Source organism: Ochotona curzoniae, unplaced genomic scaffold, assembly GCF_017591425.1.
Source record: "Ochotona curzoniae isolate NIBS_2020 unplaced genomic scaffold, NIBS_Ocur_1.0 scaffold_4701, whole genome shotgun sequence".
Taxonomy (NCBI): domain Eukaryota; kingdom Metazoa; phylum Chordata; class Mammalia; order Lagomorpha; family Ochotonidae; genus Ochotona; species Ochotona curzoniae.
Window position 1 is genome coordinate 19,665,575 of NW_024467122.1, and position 19,534 is coordinate 19,685,108.

Here is a 19,534-nt window from a genome sequence, read left to right on the forward strand (position 1 = left end):
GACCTTTCTTCCTGCCTCCCCAGAAGTAATTTTTGAGGTTTCTGTTTATACCACAGGAACCAACTTAACTTCAAGGCTGCAGAACAGCGTGGGCACTAACAAAAGGCATGAGTAACAGAAAGAACAATCTATCAGGAGGGGCCCAGAATGCTCAGCTTTTGCTTTTCCCAAGCTGGCGTTCATTGTAACCACATGAATGGCTCCCAAATGTCACCATGCTATGGCCTACTAAATTCTCCACATCCCAGATACAAGCGGTTGCCAATTTTAAAATTTATTTAGGACATTTAAAAAAAAGCTACTAGCATTTTTCACGTCAAAACTATTAAGTGGCAGGCTACAAGAGTAAAGGACAGCCTAAAGATGAATGGTAAACACAGCAGATGATCCCATCTGTGTGCGCTATAAACTCTCCATAAGCTCATAGTCCAGCGTGACATTAAGGCATCGTTTTATGTGGTTTACACATTCTTTGATTAAAAATCAACCAGTGAGCTGAGACTATTTAACAAACTTACCTCACATATAAACACTGGACAAAACTTGACTGTTACTAACATTTTTACCTAGGCATCTGGCTTCACCAACACTGTGTGTGTGCGTGAGGGGGTGGGAGGTCCAAAGCATACAGATGAGTAGCATGAAAATCAAAGCCAAAAAAAGCAATCATGTTCTTGACAAGTTTACAAAACAACCCTTCAAAAATTGTTCATGTTATATTGCAAGTTACAGCCTATTAAGCAACAGGTTTATTCAATGAGAACTCAAGTTCATAAACACTGGACTAAGAAAAATGCCAGAATACATAAACACCTCATCCTGTACTCCTTTTTTTGAGACAAAATTGCAAAAACAATCCCTTCTTACCACCTCCAAACTTAGACTCCTACTCTCAGAACTCAAGTTACTGTCTAAAATGATACAAAAATTTGCTCACTCAACACAAAACCTAAATATGAAAGGATTAAAAAGCCAAACAAGCTTCTTTTAGGCTCAAAAACTCATTTCAATCTCAATAGCTATACTTGCATTTAACACTCGCTACTCTCAGCTTCCAGAATCTTGTCTCTAATACTTACAGAACATATTAGTGTAATAAACTATGAGCGAAAAAATTTCCTGAGAACTTGACTCATTTAACCTCTCTTACTACCCAGTATGTAGGAAAGAACTAATTTGGGTCATGAATTAGTTTCAACTACACATACAAACTCCTTTTCACATGGCTTGGAATCTCATAGGGAGAAAAGTAACCCACAGCTTGAATGCAACAGATGTGAACTAAGCTAAATCACACCATTAGTTCACAGTGTAACCTCTTACTTTTTAGGCTTCAACTAAAAGCCTACTCAAAATAGGTAAGGAAAATGATTTCCAATCAGATGTTGGGAGGGGCACCTGTGTGCGAGATCCAACAGAATCTCCTGGCTCCTGATCAGCTCAGCTCCAGCCACTGTGTCATTTGGGGAGTAAACTGGTAGGTGGAAGATCTTTCTCTCTGCCTTTCCTTGTCTCTGTTAATCTGACTTTCCAATAAAAATAAATCTTAAAAAAGAAATGTTTCCCAAAGCATCATTTACTGTAATGATTTCATGTTAAAACCACATTCAAATCTGCAAATACTGTTCATGGTTTACAGCATTCATTGCTAGATTCTGATAAGAGGGAAATCTCAAAGTCCAGAGATTGCTGAATCTTCAGTACTTATATTGAAGAGACAAGATTAGGAAGCACGAGATTCATAATACAGCTACCTCTGCCATAGCTCCTAGCCTGTTCACCTGAGTTTCTTATCTTTCATAGTTTAGAGGAAATGAATTAAGACTTGGCTGTCAAATCTCCAAGTTACTCAGTTGTATCAAGAACCTTTAACAAAACATTTTCCAGACTTGCTAATAAATCAAGTATTCACAAAAAGTCATAAAACACTGTATTTTCAATACTGCATTTTCTACTACATACCAGAGTTTTTAAATCTTTAAGAGAACATATCAACTACATAGAGTATACAAGAATTCACCAGCATTTAACTCACTGCGTCTCACTCCTTGACTATATGTAAATGATGTGCTGATGGTATGAAGAGAAAATTATTCAGATATCTACATAACAATCTTTCAAATCTAAGATGTTTTCTGAAACATAAACACCCTAATATAGCCTGCCTTTAATTTTCTGTAACACATTACTTTCTAAGTAAAACCCTGAAAATACATACATAACACAACTAGAAAACAGAACAGTTTTGGGTATTATTTCTTCCACCATGGTAAGCAACAAAAGGACTCTAAGTGTTTGATTACACACATAAAGTCTACATAACAAGGGTCAGGAAATTCACGGAAAACTGAATTGAATGAAACTTAAGATGATTTCAGTGTCTAAATTTTTCAATCCAGGCATAGTTTTTCCATTATATGCACTTTCTATGTACTTCTTGAAGATCCTTTGTACGCAAGATTTCAAAAAAATTTCATACCGTAATTTTTTTTTGTTCCATATTCTATGAACTTTTTAAAATACTCCCATATACTACTTTGTTTAACTGAACATGGCTAATAAATACAAAGAAATCAAGTCTACTTTCAAATACATAACAAGCAATCATACCAGTCCTATCACTGAAGTGTTTACAAAAGTATACTTCACACTTACAGTATTTTTCTAAGGCATTGCAATTACACATCCAAACTCCTATATGGTAAATATTTAATATTCTAAAGGAGAGACCTCTAAAAAGAAACTTGTACATTATATGGCATAACAGTCTGGTGATTCACCCTGAGTATTTACGTTTCTCCCCCCTTCTGGTGGCAATCCACCACACTCCTTCTAAACTGTACAGTGCAAACAATGTGCTAACTCATTAGGAGTGAAAATAAATTACACTGCAACCTGCTGATGGCAAAATGTGAAGTGCCATGCAATATCAGTAGCAGAATAAGAGGTGTGTCATTTTAACACAAGTTACAACTTTAAAACATCAAACATAAACTACGTGTTACATCAATGATCACATCTGTACATAAGGACAAAGATACACTGAAAACATGTACTAAAAGATGCTTTTTCCTGAGCAGAATGCAAACTTTATTTTATATCAAATTAAACTGTGAATTTTCAAAATGTAAGATACCAAGGCTCTTACACACACACACACACACACACACACACACACACACACACACACACACGGAATGCTTACTTTCAACAACCATAAAACAGAAAATGAAAATAGGTGTTTTCAACAAAAAGATACCAAGGTGAAATTAACAGCCAAAATTTTAAAGTATCAACAAATTAATTTGGTGGCGCCCTCAGTCAACCTTAGTTTGAAACAATAGGATTATGGGTCCCATAGTAAAAGACAGTGATATTGTTCACATCATTTGAAAGAGGTTACCCGTGGCAACCAAGGTACATACAACAGGGGGACAAGCTGTGAGAACTGAGGGCTCCAGGGACTTCCAATGACTTCCCTGATCAGCAGGTAGTAGCATCTCTTTTATTACCACGAGTACAAAATCATAATTAAGATAAGGTAGTTATTACTAGGTACATCATCTAAAAATAAGAAACTGTGTCTCTGAAACCACCACAATTGTTATTGAAATACTCTTGAGACAATGGGAAAAGTTCCCATGTATGGGAAATACGTTCTTTGTTTTCACACAGTGAAACAGAAAAAAGTTATATCAAATGAGAAATCTTTTTCTCTAACCTAAGCTTCTTAAATACCCCATAATATAATTCTTGAGAAACATAATTTGTTTCAACTCAGACTTCAAACGAGTTATTAGAAAACACACAAATCTTATTGCTTGGCACTAGATTTCTCCAAAATTTGAGAGCTGCTGAAACTACCAAGCTGTCCTTAAATCAAACTTTTATAACTAGTGCTTTTATTTCCCAAAGACTGTTCAAAGAATGATAAGCCAGACTGGACCCTGATTACACACAAGTCACAGTTCACTTCAAACCAACTGAAATGGTCCTTTTTTGTTTGTTTCTGTCAAAATTATAGCACTCAGGTGTATAAAAATGAACTAGGACTGATCTGGGGCCTGTGATGGGTCAACAACACGCTGTCTCAGGGCATTCGGCTGTACAAAGTCTTTCTCAGCTTTTCCATTTTTGGCTTCTTCTTCTGAAATGTTTTCATCAGCTTCGTGTTCTTCCGTGTTTTTTAAAGGCTGAGAAAATCCTGGCAATGATTTCTCTTAAAAATAAAAAACAAACAACAACAACAAACATGTTTTTGTATTAATTTCTTTATAAAACCAATATACTATAATGAATTATTCTGAAGTATAATAATGAATATATTTTAAATTGTTTTGGCATTTAATTACATTTGGATTTTCAGAAAGTAATTCTAAAATTTTTCTAGTTTCACTGAAGAATGTTTCTGATGAAGTAGTATTCTCTAAAAATGTAATTACCAATAATATGTAAAAACGTTAACTATTAATTTGAAAGGTGCAGGAACAGACCGAGGTTTTTTGCCTGTTTATTCATTCCCAGCTGCCTCCAACAGCCAGGCCAGGGAGGCCAAAGCCAATAGCTAAGAACTAGCCAATAGCTAGAAAGCTGGTAGGGATCCAAGTACTTGAGTCATCAGTTGCTGCCCCTTGTGTGTGCATAAGCAGGAAGCTGAAATCTAGACTGGAGTCCAGGTGTGCCAAAACAGGACTCCTGTGCTCCAATGGACATCTTGACTACTAGGAGAAACACCTGCTTCAAAATATACACCTTAAGTGTGCAGAACAAGAAATAACTAGGTACACACACATAGTTTTTTTTTTTTTTAATAAGTCTGTCAGTAACATAAGCTTAGAACACATTAAGTTACTGAGACACAAAAGACAGATTTGGGCTAAAGAATTTTTGTGTTTTCAGTGATCTAATGCTGTCCCTAACCTGGCAAACTAGAATGAGAAGGATGAATGGGATGTGCATTTACAAGTGGTAGACAGTCCTTCTGGCTGGGTTATCAGCTCCTCCCAATACCATATCTTATGTGGTTCTGGTAATGGCCACACTTAACGGTAGTGGTTCCTCATCAAGAGTTATATCCCCCAAGGAACAACTTGGCGATATCTACAGGTTATTTTCAGCTGTCACAGATGAGGAGGGCAGTGCAACTGTCAACTAGAGAGATAATGTAAACACCCAAATATGTACACATAACCACTGTGAAGAATTATCAAACTCCTAATATCAATAGTAGGGAGTTTGGTAATTCTTATTTACATTAGTATTTGTATAAAAAATAGATGGGTATAGGATAGGAGGAAAGAAATTTCTTCTTACTCCTAGACTACTATCTACACCTTTTCATAACTATGCAACTGACTCTATAAGAGCCAAGCTTAGAACAATCTAAAGATAACTGAGCAATTCAGGAACGCAGAGCATCTCAACATTTGAATCCCAAAGATCCCGTCAACTGTGCCCTCACTCACTCTTCCTTTGCTACCAAGAACCAATAAATTCCCTTTGTGTCTTAAGGCAGATAGAGTTGGGTTTCTATCCCTTGCAACTTAAAGCCTAAGTAAGCCAAACAATTAACACTGGAAAAGAAACCAAGTGGCCTGTTATAATCACATCAAAATCTGGATGAGGGACAGGTGCTGGCTCAGTGGTTATGATACCACCTGGAAAACTCACACCTGTATCAAAGTGACTGGCTTCAAGTCCTAGAGACCCAGACGGAGTTCCAGGCTCTTGGCTTTCACCTGGCCAAATCACCCTCAGTACTTGTAAGATGTGGACAGCCAGCAGACAAACGACAATGTGTCCTTTCAAATAAAATGAGAATAAAATTTGAACAGTTTTACATATATAAAATATGCTTACTTGAAGGGTAGGGCTGTGGTCTACGTCGTTTTGAAGGACAAAGGCAATCTGCCAAAAATATCATGCACTGCAAAAAAAAATGTAATATGTGATAGAGCAGTTGTATTATCATATTTTAAAATATTTCCCTTTATAGTACTCTGAAAATAAAGTACTCACGAGTCCTAACAGTAGTCCTGAAAGTAGAGTTGCCACGGCAAAAACTGTGTATGATCCCCAAACAGGTAATCCAAGGTCATCAATGAAATAGTTATGACAAGTCTAAAATCATGAGAAGGGTGAAAAAAAAAATGAAAACCTGCTTTTGTTTTTAAAGTTAGTGTTAAAAATATTTAATATAGAAATATTTCAGTCCATACCCTGATGTACATAGATAGCTGAAAGAGTGCTGACATACTACTCATCCTAAAATAAAAGAGATGATTGAAAAACTGATTAAGACACAGACTGTCTACAGTGATACATTCTATTCTCTACCCTGTAATTTCCCCAACAAGGCAGAATTTTTGGCTGGTGTTAATCAAGTAGTGACACATCACTGATTTCATGCCTGCAATAAAGTTGATTCTTTTAAAGGTCCTGAATTGTTGCCAGCATTTGCTATCCTCATAAAATATTTGATATTCCTCTCTTCTTTCTATTGTTCTGACAATCATTTTCCATGCAATCCTTTCTTAATGTAACTGAGTAACAGGTTATAAGCCCTATGAAACCAGTTGGAAATGACGATTCTTATTCCATCTTAAAATCCTGAATAGAAAAGGGAACCTGGGAACACATGCTGAATTCTTTTTTGCCTCTCAATTCAAAACTTCACAGAAGCAATAGCTGGACATATTATGACATATTAATTACATAGGAAATAAATGCTGTCATATAAATAAAACATCCTCAAAATGCAGGTAGGTTTAGATAAGAAGTTTTTAAAAAGCACTTTTGTTCCACTTTGGGGACCTTGGGATGACATTGGATGAGTGCTCCCCATTACTAGCCCTGGCACCAAGGTGGTTGGGAGGCTGGGTACCCCAGCCCCTTGTATCACCCTTTCCCCCAGACACAGGAAGAAGAAAAAAAAATTGAAAACAATAGTCTCACCCACTTTCCCCTAAACCTTGACCCTTCCCACCCTAATCAACTATGAAAACATCATCAAAAATAAAATGTATTAAAATGTATTAAAAAAAGGCATGCTTCAAAAACAATATTGGCTGTGGGTTCCCATCCACCTTATCTAGCAAACCAAGTACTGCCAGCATTGCCAACTAGCCAAAAGATGGTCCAATCTAACTACCAGTGGGGAAATGTGCTGAGGAATCAAAGGGGTGCTCCCTACCAAACTGGCAATAAAAGAGACATGCCCTACCGCCCCAAGATTCAACAAAAATTTATAAGCAAATACTTCCTTGTCCCAGAAGAGAGCAAGATTTATTTATAAAATTTCAAAGATAAAAAAATCAGTTACATTTTAAATTCAGCATAAAAAGGCACTTTAGTCATATGGCCTCTGTGGTCGAAAAAGGCTGGGTGGGAATAGCAACAGGGAACTGAAATCATTGTGTTGCTTGACATTATTCTGCACTAATTAACCCATACTGGAATAGCAGGTTCCTTAACCTGGTTAGACACGGGGTTCAACAGGTGAGTCCTAACAATTCAAAGGCTGTCAGAAAAAGAGGTCTGTAAGAGACACCAATCTGCTTCTCCCATACCAAGAGTCCACAGTATATTTCCATTGTACTGTTGGGGCTCCAACTCCCCATCTTTCAAGTGCAACTGTGGCTGAGGGGACTGGAAGAGACTGCTTAGCCAAATGAGGATGAGTCCACAGTGACCAAAGCAAGAGTCATGACCAGTTTAGTCTCCTACCTCAACAGCAGAGCTGGACACATGCTTGCCATTTCCAATCCTTACCACTCCACAGTAAATTGCTAGGGAGAAATGTATGTACCACGGAGCCACCCACCAAGTTCAGTGGTCTGTGATGCTGTCAGGGTCACGCTCATCCCCACTATGCACAGAAGTTCTCAGAGAAGGAAATAATAATTTCCTAGCTAAACATAACTTAATAACTTATGTCAAGAACTGATAAAGCTAAACATAACTTAATAACTTATGTCAAGAACTGATAACTCTAAAGGTAACAAGAACAGGTTTTATCTTTCAAATTATTACTTTATTTATTACATTGTTCTTATTTTTTTAGAGGATTTTAGTTTTCTGATAATTATGCAAAGTGAAAAAAATTCCTAAACTAATTCAACTGAATTCTACAAAACAGTTTCTTCTAGCTTAATAAGCTTGGTCTGTTTTTAACAATAAGGACAAACCAAAAACATCAAGCACATAAAAAAACCTGAATGTGCATTAAAGGCATAAGAAAACAAATTGAGTATAAATGCTTCATTGACATGGAGTCATTTGCTCCAATTAATCCTGAAATAGTTAAGAAAAAAAAAAAAAATCCCTCCTACTTACAGAACAGAACCAGGACCAAACCATGATGAAACAGGCTCAATACTCTTCCACTCTTTGTCACTTATGAAGTTTATGAAGTCCTTCTTCGTCCTTGGACCCTGATAGCGCCTAAATTCACCATCTTTGCAACTAAAGAAGGTCAAAATCAAATTAACCAGCACTGAGTGGTAAATTCTGTATTTGTTTTATTTCTCTAACTTATTTTACAATCAAAGCTAATATTTGAAAGCATGAATAAGTAAAGCAATGAATAAGTAAACAGATGATAGCAATTACCTATCCATGACACCTCAGCATCAAAGTTGCATCACTGCAGTTAAACACTCATAATAAGCCTTAAGATCTTATCATACTTTTCCAAATAAAACTACTAAGCAGAATTGATACATCTCAGAAAATCTCTTTGAAGTCTGATCTTTAATGAACAACTAAATGTGCTATTTAGAAGGTATCAGAATAGGACCCAACACATATTGATTAGCTGCTAAACTGTAAGCTCTTTTTCTGTAATGGCAGTCCCCTAGTGTCTACTGCTGTAGGTTCCAACGAAAGCTGCCAATGTTCAGGTCCTTCACAGATGGCACAATATTTGCTATAATGGATGCATATTCTACCATATACATCTAAATTATCTCTAGTTTACTTATAACATCCAATACAAGGTAAATAGCTGTTATACTATATTATTTAAGGAGAGTGACAAGCAAAAAAGCCTACTCAGTCTCAATGACAAGAAAGGTCCATACAGATTTAGTATTTTTTTGCAAATACTACAGTACAGATAAGGAACCTGTTACTAATTCCTCCATAGAATCGCTGGAGATGTCTGCTACATGGCCTGCCTCCCTCCTATTTCAGTGATTCTATTTATAGTCATCCTTGTATTCTTCCCTTAACTTCTTCCTTTGCATTTCCAATGTTTGGAGTTCCATCACTTGGTAATAAATGTTCCCCTAAGATCCCACAACATGAGGGGATCCTAAACTAGATCAGCTAGCTAAAATAAAAGACGATCCCAATCAAAAATCAAATTTGAGAGCTGGCATTGTATCAGACAGGATTAAGGTACCTATGATAGGCATCACATAAGAGTACCACTTCCAAATATCAACACAGGTAATTCTAACCCAGGCCCCTGATAATGCACTTGGGAATGCAGCCAAAGAGGACACAGTGTTGGAAGACCTGGATGGAGTTCCAGCCTCGTCTTCAGCCTGGTTGCTATGGCTATAGGGGAAGTAAATCAGCAGATGGAAGATAATCCTCACTATTTCTGTCTCTCTCTCTCTCTCTACAACTTGGCCTTTTTCCTCCTTATTTTGCTTTTTAAAAGATTTACTCTTATTGGAAAGGAAGATGTAGATACAGGGGTAGAAACAGAGAAAGATCTTCCATCCACTGGTTCACTATCCAAGTGGCTGCAACAGCAAGAGCTGAGCTGAGCTGAGCTGAGCTGAAGCAAGGAGTTTTTTCTAAATTTTGTACACAGGGGCAGGGTCCCAAAGCTCTGGGCCATCCTTCACTGCTTTCCCAGGCTATAAGCAGCAACTGGATGGGAAGCGAGGCAGCCAGGACACAAACTGGAGCCCATATGGGATCCCGGTGTGTGCCAGGTCTGAAAATAAATCTTTTTAAAAATAGCATTTTAGTATTTCTTGAAGGACAAGTAAAATTTTAACAAGAAGGAATTAGGGAAAAGAGTATAGTTAATGCTGTAACTGAAAGTAAAAGAGCAAAAAAATTATAGACCAACTTAGGGGGCACACTGACCACAGCCATTTAAAAGGGGTCTGTGGGGAAGGAACCGATATAGTAAATAAAAAAGCACTTCAGAGACAGAACAGAACTGAAAATAGAGGCTCGCATAAGAGCAGGTTAAGTCAGAGGCCTACACTGTTGGCATCCCCAGTGGGTGCCAGTTCAATACCAGGCTGCTCTAGTTTTCTAATGTGCTTAGGAGAGCAACAGTAGATGGGCTCAAATGCTTTGGCGCCTGCATCCACAGGAGAGACTCAGAAGAAGCTCCTGGCTTCAGTCTGGTTGAGCCCTAGTCATGACAGCCATTTGAGGAGTGGATCAGCAGATGGAGGACCCGCCCCCCACCACCATCTTCTCTTTCTCTAAACGTGCTTTTCAAATAAATAAAACTTTTTTAAAAAAGAGATGTAAATAGACATAAAGGAAAATAGGAGGAAATTTAAATGAATACATAAATATAGACAAAGGATAACAAGATATACCCAACATGCCTGACCAACTTATGTTCATACTTTAAGTGAGAGTAACATCTCCTGATACTTTCACTCCCCAGGTAAACTGTGTTATATATGGCAGGCAAACACACTGGAGATTTCCTCTGCCCAGTTAAGATAAAAGTCCAATGAAAAGACATGATACTAAAGTCTATACAATCTTGCACATTCTGATTTCACTCTAATATCCACTAGTCTCCCTAAGGTAGCACGGGATACTTGTTTTTTTTAAAAAAGACTTGAACTCTATCCTGGTCTTCTACACACATGGCAAAGGCCCAAATTACTTGAACCATCACCCACTGCTTTCACAGGTACATTAGCTGTGAAGTGGATATAAACCAGAGCAGCTGGGACTCAACACTGCCGCTCCGATATGAGCTGCTGGTAAAAGCAGCAGTTTATCCTGCTGTGGCACACCACCAAACCCAAATCAGCTCCTTTTCGAACTTGTCTGCTAGATGTGTTATCACAGTCCTCAATGGAGTCTTTTTTCACATCCTTAAAAATTCTACACTCAAGACTTCATTTAAACCCTGCATACTCTAGGAACCACTTCAGCTAACACTGATTTCTCCTTTATCAGCTCTTCATAGGAACCACCAAGACTGAGAACTCATCAGAATGCATCCTTCTCTGGAACTGAGAATCTTCAAATACTTACTGATAAATGGTCGGAAGAGCTGTTATGATAAACCGTCCACTCAGTCCTACAAATAGTAAAGAACAATCACCAGATTTCTTATGGGCCAATCACTGCTTAAAATGTTGACTTTTATTATTTAAATATTAATGGAATATTATATTAAACTATATTTAAGAAATAGCTAAACTTGGTATAAGCAATGAAAAAATACAAATTATTTTCTTAAGACCATTAGTGAAAACATCACACGGTGGCCTATTATCTCAACTAAAATTGAAGGTGAATATTTAAGACACTCATGAACATAAACAAACACACTTCAGTTATAAAGACTACTAGCGATGAGTCAGTTGTGGACAGCAAAACAGTCGGCATGCTGATAAAAAAAAAAAATCTGAGGATGCTCAAATCCCCTTTACAAAATTGCATAGTATTTACCTATGACTTTCTTTAAATCATTTCTGTAATCCTTCCAATTCCTAATAGAAGAGTTATACAGATCATCATTCCAGGCCCCTCCCGCCCCCAAAACTGCCCACGCTTGATGCGATGACTCCATCCTCAGACACAAAACCCTTGGATATGGAAGTCTGACTGAAACAAGAACTAAGAAAGATCTAAATAAAACAAAACTGCCTATTTTACATGTAAGCAACAAATGCAATTTATGTTGTTGTTAAAAACAGAAAAGACTGTGAATATTTCATCAGACAGGCAACAGGGACAGGAGCCAACATTTATTATATACTAAATGTCAAGCACTATCAAATTAAGGGTGAACCGCTGTGTCCTTCAGTTTTCTGAGAGCATCATACATCTCACAGTTGTGTAGGTGCTAAATATCTGTCAAAACACTTGGAGGAGGACTGTGATTAGAATATGTCTAAGAAATCTTACCAATTATCACCATTTGGGATGGGCAGCTGGGAATTTAGGTTTACTGGGACTACCAAAAAAAAAAAAAAAAAGACGTGGCTGGTCTGAGAAAGCAGCACCATAAAAAGCTACATGGCCACTTGTACAAGGGACCAAGTCAAGAGTATATGTGACCCTACAACCAAGAGGGCTTTGTAATTAAGAGCCCTCAACCCCAAATTATAGGTAAGCATGGAACTCAACTGCAGACACTCAGCTTTTCTCTGTTCAGGGAAAGTGACTTGCATTCTACAAAGAAAATTCAGCCACATGCTCCGGAGTCTCAAATGTAACATGCATGCAAATCATGCTTTGGCCACTATCCACCTGGATGGCAGCGTTCTAGAACTTTTTCAAAGACAGCTCACATACTAGTCTGTGGCCTGGGCTACAAACCAAAAAAAAAAAGACCAGATATACTTATGAGGGCCAGGATGCAGATGTCTCCAATGTCCACGGGACCAACACGTACAAAAACTGAGCTGCTTTTCACAGCCACTGCAAGCAGAGCTTCATAAGAGAAGTGGGTTACTGGGCTCAGCTAGTTGCAAAGCACCATGTTTTCAAAACCATGTATTGCAGTAAGCAGGATGAACAAATGTATCAACCCAATGCACACCAAGAAACAAAACCACACACCCCCAGTACCTGTCTGCTCCGTGACATCTACTTTTCCAACATTCACTTCAAGATCCTCTCCCCATTCCGCGAAACTCTCCCATTCTGGTTGAAGATTTTGACAAGCAGGACACCATGGAGCATAGCTAAGAAATAAAATTTCAAAAACAACAACAAAAAGAAGAGTTAGATAAGCCAAAGATCACTCATTTTGGAATGAAAACTCTAAAACGTAATTGGTGAAGATTATTTATACGAGGAACACTGAAGACAGCAAAGTGATAAATTTCAGATGAAAAAGATCCAAGTGTGGGTCTGACCATCTGGAAATCAAGAGGCACAAATTGATGATGCTAACTACACAAAAGTAATTCCGAGACAAGTTCCTAGAACACAAGATCTTTTACACAGGCAAACCAGGTCTTCAACAACCTTTGGATGTTTCCACTAAAATGTAGCCACTAGAAGCCCAACAAACTTGGAGAGTACCAATTCTAATGATTTTATACTGCCAAGTCACAAACTGGCAAGGTGTTGGAAAAACAGGAAGTGCCTGGGGCTGTGGTAAGGAAGTCCTCACTTCATCTGAAGTCTGTAACCACAATCTGCTGGCCAGCCCCATGGACACCAGAGCAGAAAGGCAGGATGGCCATTTTATATGAAGCTAAGCTCTGCACTTCTTTGTAAAAGTGTTATTTCAAATATTAACTCACAGTGAAAGACTAAAAAGGACATTGTTTTGGGCTAGTTTCTAAGACAGTGGGTACGGCCTACAAACTTTATCGCCAAACACAACAGCAATTTAACTACTGCTCTGGTATTACCTTCACTAGCCTCAATCTTTCCCAGGACTTGAATAAAGTATACCCCTGTCACACACCAAAAAATACACGTTCTGCTCTGCATATTTTCTTGACTGGTTTTAGGAAGAAACCAAATTCCCCAAACAGCACTACAAAACAAAACCAAATACTACAAATTCCTCCTCATTGATAAATTGTGTTTCAACAAAATTAGCTTGGCAATACAATTCTGACCAGAAATATATCTCCCGAAGATGAAGGACTTGAAACTAAGGGTAGGCTCAATTCTTTTTTTAAACTTCATTTGCTTCTTTAAGACTGCTCCTCAGAAGTTTTAGCAAAGGAAAAACAAAACAAAATCCACCAATGATCATTTCTGATAAATGCACCAATTTGAGTTGAGCTTGTATTCTGCATTTGCTAGTTATCTTCCCCTAATATCTCTGACACATGTATATAGTCTAGCCAAATGACTTAAAATCTACCCTGGATATTTGATTGTATTTTGCGTATCTATTCATAATCACTACTGCTTAATATATTGCTCACAACACTAAGTATTTTATGGACATAATTTAACCCAAGTCACTGAAGATGAGAACATGCCTAAAAAATCTGGCAGTTCTCACAGAACTCACAATTCTTCTGTACTGGCTGTATATGCACTTCCTTCCCCCTCTAGCTTAAATGGTGCCTGACAGCTCAAAGGGCAGATGACAGGCATCCATCCCATAGACATTTTTCCCCATCGTGCCTTTCTGTAAATTTGTAGGGCTCCCGTTTTTTTAAGTATCTGAGTTACTCATTTTGGGGGGGTGGGAATACCACTGGGGATGTCCATTTCCACCTGCTCCACCGACACCCATGGATCTAAAACACTCACTTGATCCCTGTTAAAGAAGGGGTGTTCCAGTAATGGCTATCCAGGTCTCCTCAACACTCAAGTATGTGGAAAAGCTAACTAAGGTTTTTAGGCATCTGTAAATTGCGGGAAATAACATTCATGACACAGAAAGCTCAGAGAATTTGACTTGGCAATGCATGTAAAGCACTTACTGGGACTCTGTCACTAACATGGTCGTATCAACACTATCACCACAACCAACCTGAAATGCTTCTAAAGTTGCAGAACAGACATTAACATGGAACCACCACACAATTCACCCGAGTCTGAAAGACAAATAGCCTAGCACTCCCGCAAGTGTATATAGTCACCCTAATGTACGGATTTTATTTCATTGCAGTAACAAAGGCCTAGAAATTGCAACCTAAGGAATTCTCTATACTACAAAAGCATAATGAAAGAAAAAAAAAAGTCGGGGGGGTTGACTAGAAAGAAAGAGGAAATTAAGAATTAAGAAATAACCCAGCTTGGATTTTACTCAGCACTCAAAATGTTTAAGATGTGAACTTAATTAAAATGGAATCGTCTAGGCCAACATTCCAAGTGGACTATCTTTTTTTTTAAGGTCAGCCAAGCGTCTGGTGCGCGGCAAACATCAGGTAAAGCAGCCGCCTGGGATCACCATATCCCATATGGGTGCTGGTTCAGGTCCCGGATGCTCCACTTCCAATGCAGTTCCCTGCTGACGTGCCTGGGAAAGCAGCAGAAGATGGACCAGGCGCTTGAGGCCCTGCATCCACATGGTGCTCTTCGAGAATGAAGTTTCTGGCACTGGTCTGCCCCAGACCTGGGCGTTGCAGCCATTTGGGAAGCGAACCAACAGATAGAAGATTTCTCTTTCTGTCCCTTTCTCTCTGTAGCTCTAACTTTCAAATAAATAAGAAACAAGAAAGAAGAAAGGGCAGACAAAAGGCGAGCAGAGATAAGTTCAACATTTCCGAGGGTAAAGGCAGCCTGGCCATCTAGAAGCAGCATTCTGAAATAGATGAACGGGAACTCTGTCAGGAACAGCTCCCGCCCATCGGCCCCACCCCACGCTCAAAGCCACGAAGAAAAGTTGGACAGAATTTCGAATCCTTCGGGTGCACCACAGCCATATAAAGGACTCCAGGCCGCAAGGTTCAGCAGTAACTTCACGTTCCCAGGGAAGCGCCGAGGAGGCGGGGGACCACGCCGGCGGCCGATCCCTACACTTCCCGGGGCGGCGGAGAGTCGCAGGTGCCGTCCCCGGAAACCAAGAGCCCGCCACAGGCACGCGGGCGCTAACCCGCCATCCAGGCAGGAATGAGAGACTCCGGCCGGGCAAGAGAGTCAGGGACCCGGGACCACCGCCCCCGACTCACAATTCTATCATCCATTCTCCCTCCAGCAATTCTCTCCAGTTCTCGTCGGTAATGACGCGCACGTCGCTCCGCCGCGCGGAGGTGCAGGGAGCGCCACAAAGCCACAACACCAGGACCGTCACGACGGCCAGCACGGGACTCCGGGAGGGCGCCATGTCCGCCGCTCGCCCACCCCGACAGAAAGCGCGGGGGCCCCACCTCCCCGCGGCGGCTGCCACTTCCGCCCTCGCGCGCCGCTCCGCTCATGCGCACTGCGGCGCAGCGAAGCCCGCGTACCTAGGGCGTTCTGAATGCGCATGACCGCGCCCTGGGCGCGCGCCTATCCGTAGTGCGCATGACAAAAAGCGGCCGCTGCCCGCCTTCGGCGTTCCCCAGCCTTGCAAGAAGCGAGAGCTCAAAGGGGCGTGGTGTAGGGAGGGGGCAGGGCTATGGATTTTGGCTCTAGTCCACTGATAAATGAACCCTACAGCAGTTGCCAGATCAGTGATCTTCAGAAATTTCATTTGTTTCCTTTGGAAAAAAATTTTTTTAAGCCTAATGCATACACATAGAAATCAGAATGGTACTGAGGAAGCCTTGTGGGGTCCTCTTGATAACCCATACCTTGGTGTGAACAGTGGTCATGCAGGCGGGCACATATGTAAAAAACAAACTTGTACCTGGTGCATTTTCAGACGTGTGGTATCCCTTAATTTCAGTGGGAAACTTGATGTACATTGAAGCTTCAGGAGCACAGAGGCAGGCATGTCCTATGTGGGGTAGGAAAACAGTTGCCAAGATACGTTCTCACTTCTTTTTCTCCCCTAACTCTGGCCTGGTCACTACCCTGCCAATGAATGGCACCCAGCCCTCTGCATCCTAACTTGACTGCCAACAGGAGTTTCGCCTTTTGGGGGAGAAGGAGGGCCACTCGTTTGTTACCTCTGTCACTAGCTGTTTCTTCTCATACTTCTTCACTTTGGCCTCCACTACTGAGTGGCACACGTTAGCGTGCCCCAGGATACACTGCTAGTTCCTTGTTCCTCTTCTCTTGATATGGACACACTCCACAGGATCTCATCCTGGCTTTAAAAGCCTTCAGTAATGTCTGTCATCCTAGACCTGCCCTTTCTGAGAACTACCGACATTACACTTTGACCTCCTTGCTGGGCGGCTCTTGAATATTTAATAGGCAGTTCACAATCACAAGATAAATACATACATATATACATAAAATGTTAAAATTCCTGAGCCTCCCTCTGCCAATCTTCCATCTCAGTAAAAAGCCCAAAGCTCTACCTGGCTGTTCCAGTGAGACATTTACATGTCAATTCTTCATTGCACCCTCCTTTTGTGCCTTCCTCTGGTACTCCATCATAAAGTTCAATAAACACTACCTCCAAATTGTAATTTGCATCATGCCACCAATTTCTGTCTCCACGGCCAGCATTCTAGCCAAGGTTCAGTCAACTCTACTTGATGATGAGAGCTTCCTAACTAAGCTGGCATCTCCTCTCAAATCATCTCTTCTCATTTTAAAAACTTTTGTTTCTTTATTTGGGAGGTAGAAAGACACAGAGAGATCTCTCATCTTGTGTTTACCCTATAAATGCCCACAAAAGCTGGGGCTAAGCCCGGGCAAAATCAGAAACTCAGTTCAAGCATCCCACACAGGTAGCAAGGACCCAACTGCTTAAACCTGTACCGGCTGCCTTGCAATGTGCAGAAGAACAGAGAGCTGGAATCAACCCAGGAGTGAAATCCAGGCATTCTAACATGGGATGTGATTCATAGCCAGTGTTTTATCTGCTAGACTAAACCACTGACCTGATATGTTTTAAGAATCAGACACATGTCTGTATACCCTCATCCCAGGTACTTTGTACTAAAAGATGTTTGTGAAAAGATTCTTCTGCATTTCATAATTACTGATAAGAGGAAAGATGTCATCTCACAATATATAAAAATACAGTATCACTGGAACAGTCTAAAGATTTTCTAAGCTGGAGTTTGCAAGATAAAGCTTTGGACATGGTCAAGGCAGTGGCAGCAGGAAACAAAACACAGCTGGAGAAACACAGGACTATGTGTCACTACACGAGGACCTGATTCTGCAGACAACCTCCTGGTCCTAACGCCGAGACTAGAAAGATTAATTACTCTCCTCTCCCATCTCAGTGTAGAAATGTAAAAGTAAGGGTCATTCTAAATTTATGAGATTGGTTTTAATTTTTAACTTTAAAGTAGCTTATTAAATATTTTATATAGTTCTTATCCATGTGTAACATATTCAAATCTAGATACAGAAAATCCTAAGTGTTCAAAGGAGGACTATCATGTGAAATCTTAAGTTAAAATTAATAAACAAAGGTCTAGTCATGTGAAAGTATAAAGCAATTGCAAACAAAACTGAACACAATACAGACTAAAGGCATAGACAAGCACACTTAAATTCTGGAATTTGACAAATTTAAGAATCAAAAAGAAGTGTGTGACCCCAGCATTCAAATCCCTTACATAAGCAGTGGTCTACCCTATACAAATGGTCAAGAAGGCTTGCATGAATGCTGTAGAGCCAGGGTAATGAAATGCTTGAACTAGACCAGAACAGAGAGGATTATCTGAGCACACCTGGCCATGGATAGCAATGTCTCTTCCCTACAAGTTTGATAGTGAAAAACAATGTTGCGTATTAATAAATATTTACATATAATAATAATAGTAAATATTAAATTTCAGATACACAGCTTTTTAAAAACTGGCTTTAAAACCCTTATTTTAAGAGGGATTCCTCACATCTGCTGGTTCAACCTTCAACAACTCATAAATGCAGAAAGTGGGAGTTCATCTTGGGCCTCCGAGGGGGGGTCTAGGGCAGGCTGGGGGTGGGTATGCTGTTTGGGGGTAGAAGAGGAAAGAGGGAGTGGGGGGAGGGGAGAAAGCCTTAGCTGGAAGCTGGAACTAGCACTGAAGAAATGCCTCTGGTCAAAGACCCATGCCAGGACTCCCACTTAGCTTAAGATTGCTGTGCATTGCCATCAAGTGAACCCCATTCAAAAATTGGCTCACTCCAATAAGGGAGTTCTAGGAGGACAGCAGCTGACCACCCATTGAGTCAGACCCAAGCTTCCCAAGATCCCAACTAGAGCACTGGGGTGAGGGAGGATTGCAAGTAACTTTAACACCTCCACCCGGCTCAAACAGGGCCCAGAAGCAGCCATCCTGCTCTCAGCAGTCCACGACCAGGTACATGCTGAGCTGTGGAACTAACGGGCCTGATGGCCTGGGAGGCTTGGTGGGCAGGTGGGGAACATGGCCAGGAAATGCCAGGGAGCCTCTCTCAACGGTGTAGACATATGGATTTTTTTTTCTTACCATTGTTACACGTAATTAGCTCTTTGAATTTCAATAATTGTAGAAAATATTCACTAGCTTTCAAAATTAAAGGCTAAAATCAATACATTGTAGGTATTTTAAAATTTATTAGGCATAAAATTATGTGTGTGTTGGGCCCGCAGACGTGGCCTAGCGGCTAAAGTCCTTGCCTTGAACACCCCAGGATCCCATATGGGCACCGGTTCTAATCCCGGCAGCTCCACTTCCCATCCAGCTCCCTCCTTATGGCCTGGGAAAACAGTCGAGGATGGCCCAAAGCTTTGGGACCCTGCACCTGTGTGGGATACACGGAAGAAGTTCCTGGCTCCTGGCTTCAGATTGGCATAGCATCAGCCGTTGTGCTC

At 40.2% G+C, this 19,534-nt stretch overlaps 1 protein-coding gene and 1 long non-coding RNA gene across 2 annotated transcripts; both read right to left on the bottom strand.

The window, feature by feature from the left end:
* Nucleotides 1-677: 677 nt before the first annotated feature.
* On the bottom strand, nucleotides 678-1,488 carry LOC121148565. The gene is made up of 2 exons (XR_005882568.1): nucleotides 950-1,488; nucleotides 678-911 (listed from the first exon to the last, which is right to left on the bottom strand). It is a non-coding gene; the product is annotated as an uncharacterized LOC121148565 (long non-coding RNA).
* Nucleotides 1,489-1,913: 425 nt separating this feature from the next.
* On the bottom strand, nucleotides 1,914-16,022 carry TMX1 (thioredoxin related transmembrane protein 1). Its single transcript, XM_040968670.1, has 8 exons — nucleotides 15,816-16,022; nucleotides 12,796-12,911; nucleotides 11,251-11,296; nucleotides 8,335-8,463; nucleotides 6,219-6,264; nucleotides 6,019-6,120; nucleotides 5,860-5,926; nucleotides 1,914-4,219 (listed from the first exon to the last, which is right to left on the bottom strand). Exons 1-8 carry the CDS (start codon nucleotides 15,968-15,970, stop codon nucleotides 4,047-4,049), a joined length of 834 nt encoding a protein of 277 aa, XP_040824604.1. The 5' UTR covers nucleotides 15,971-16,022; the 3' UTR covers nucleotides 1,914-4,046.
* Between the last annotated feature and the right edge of the window lie 3,512 nt (nucleotides 16,023-19,534).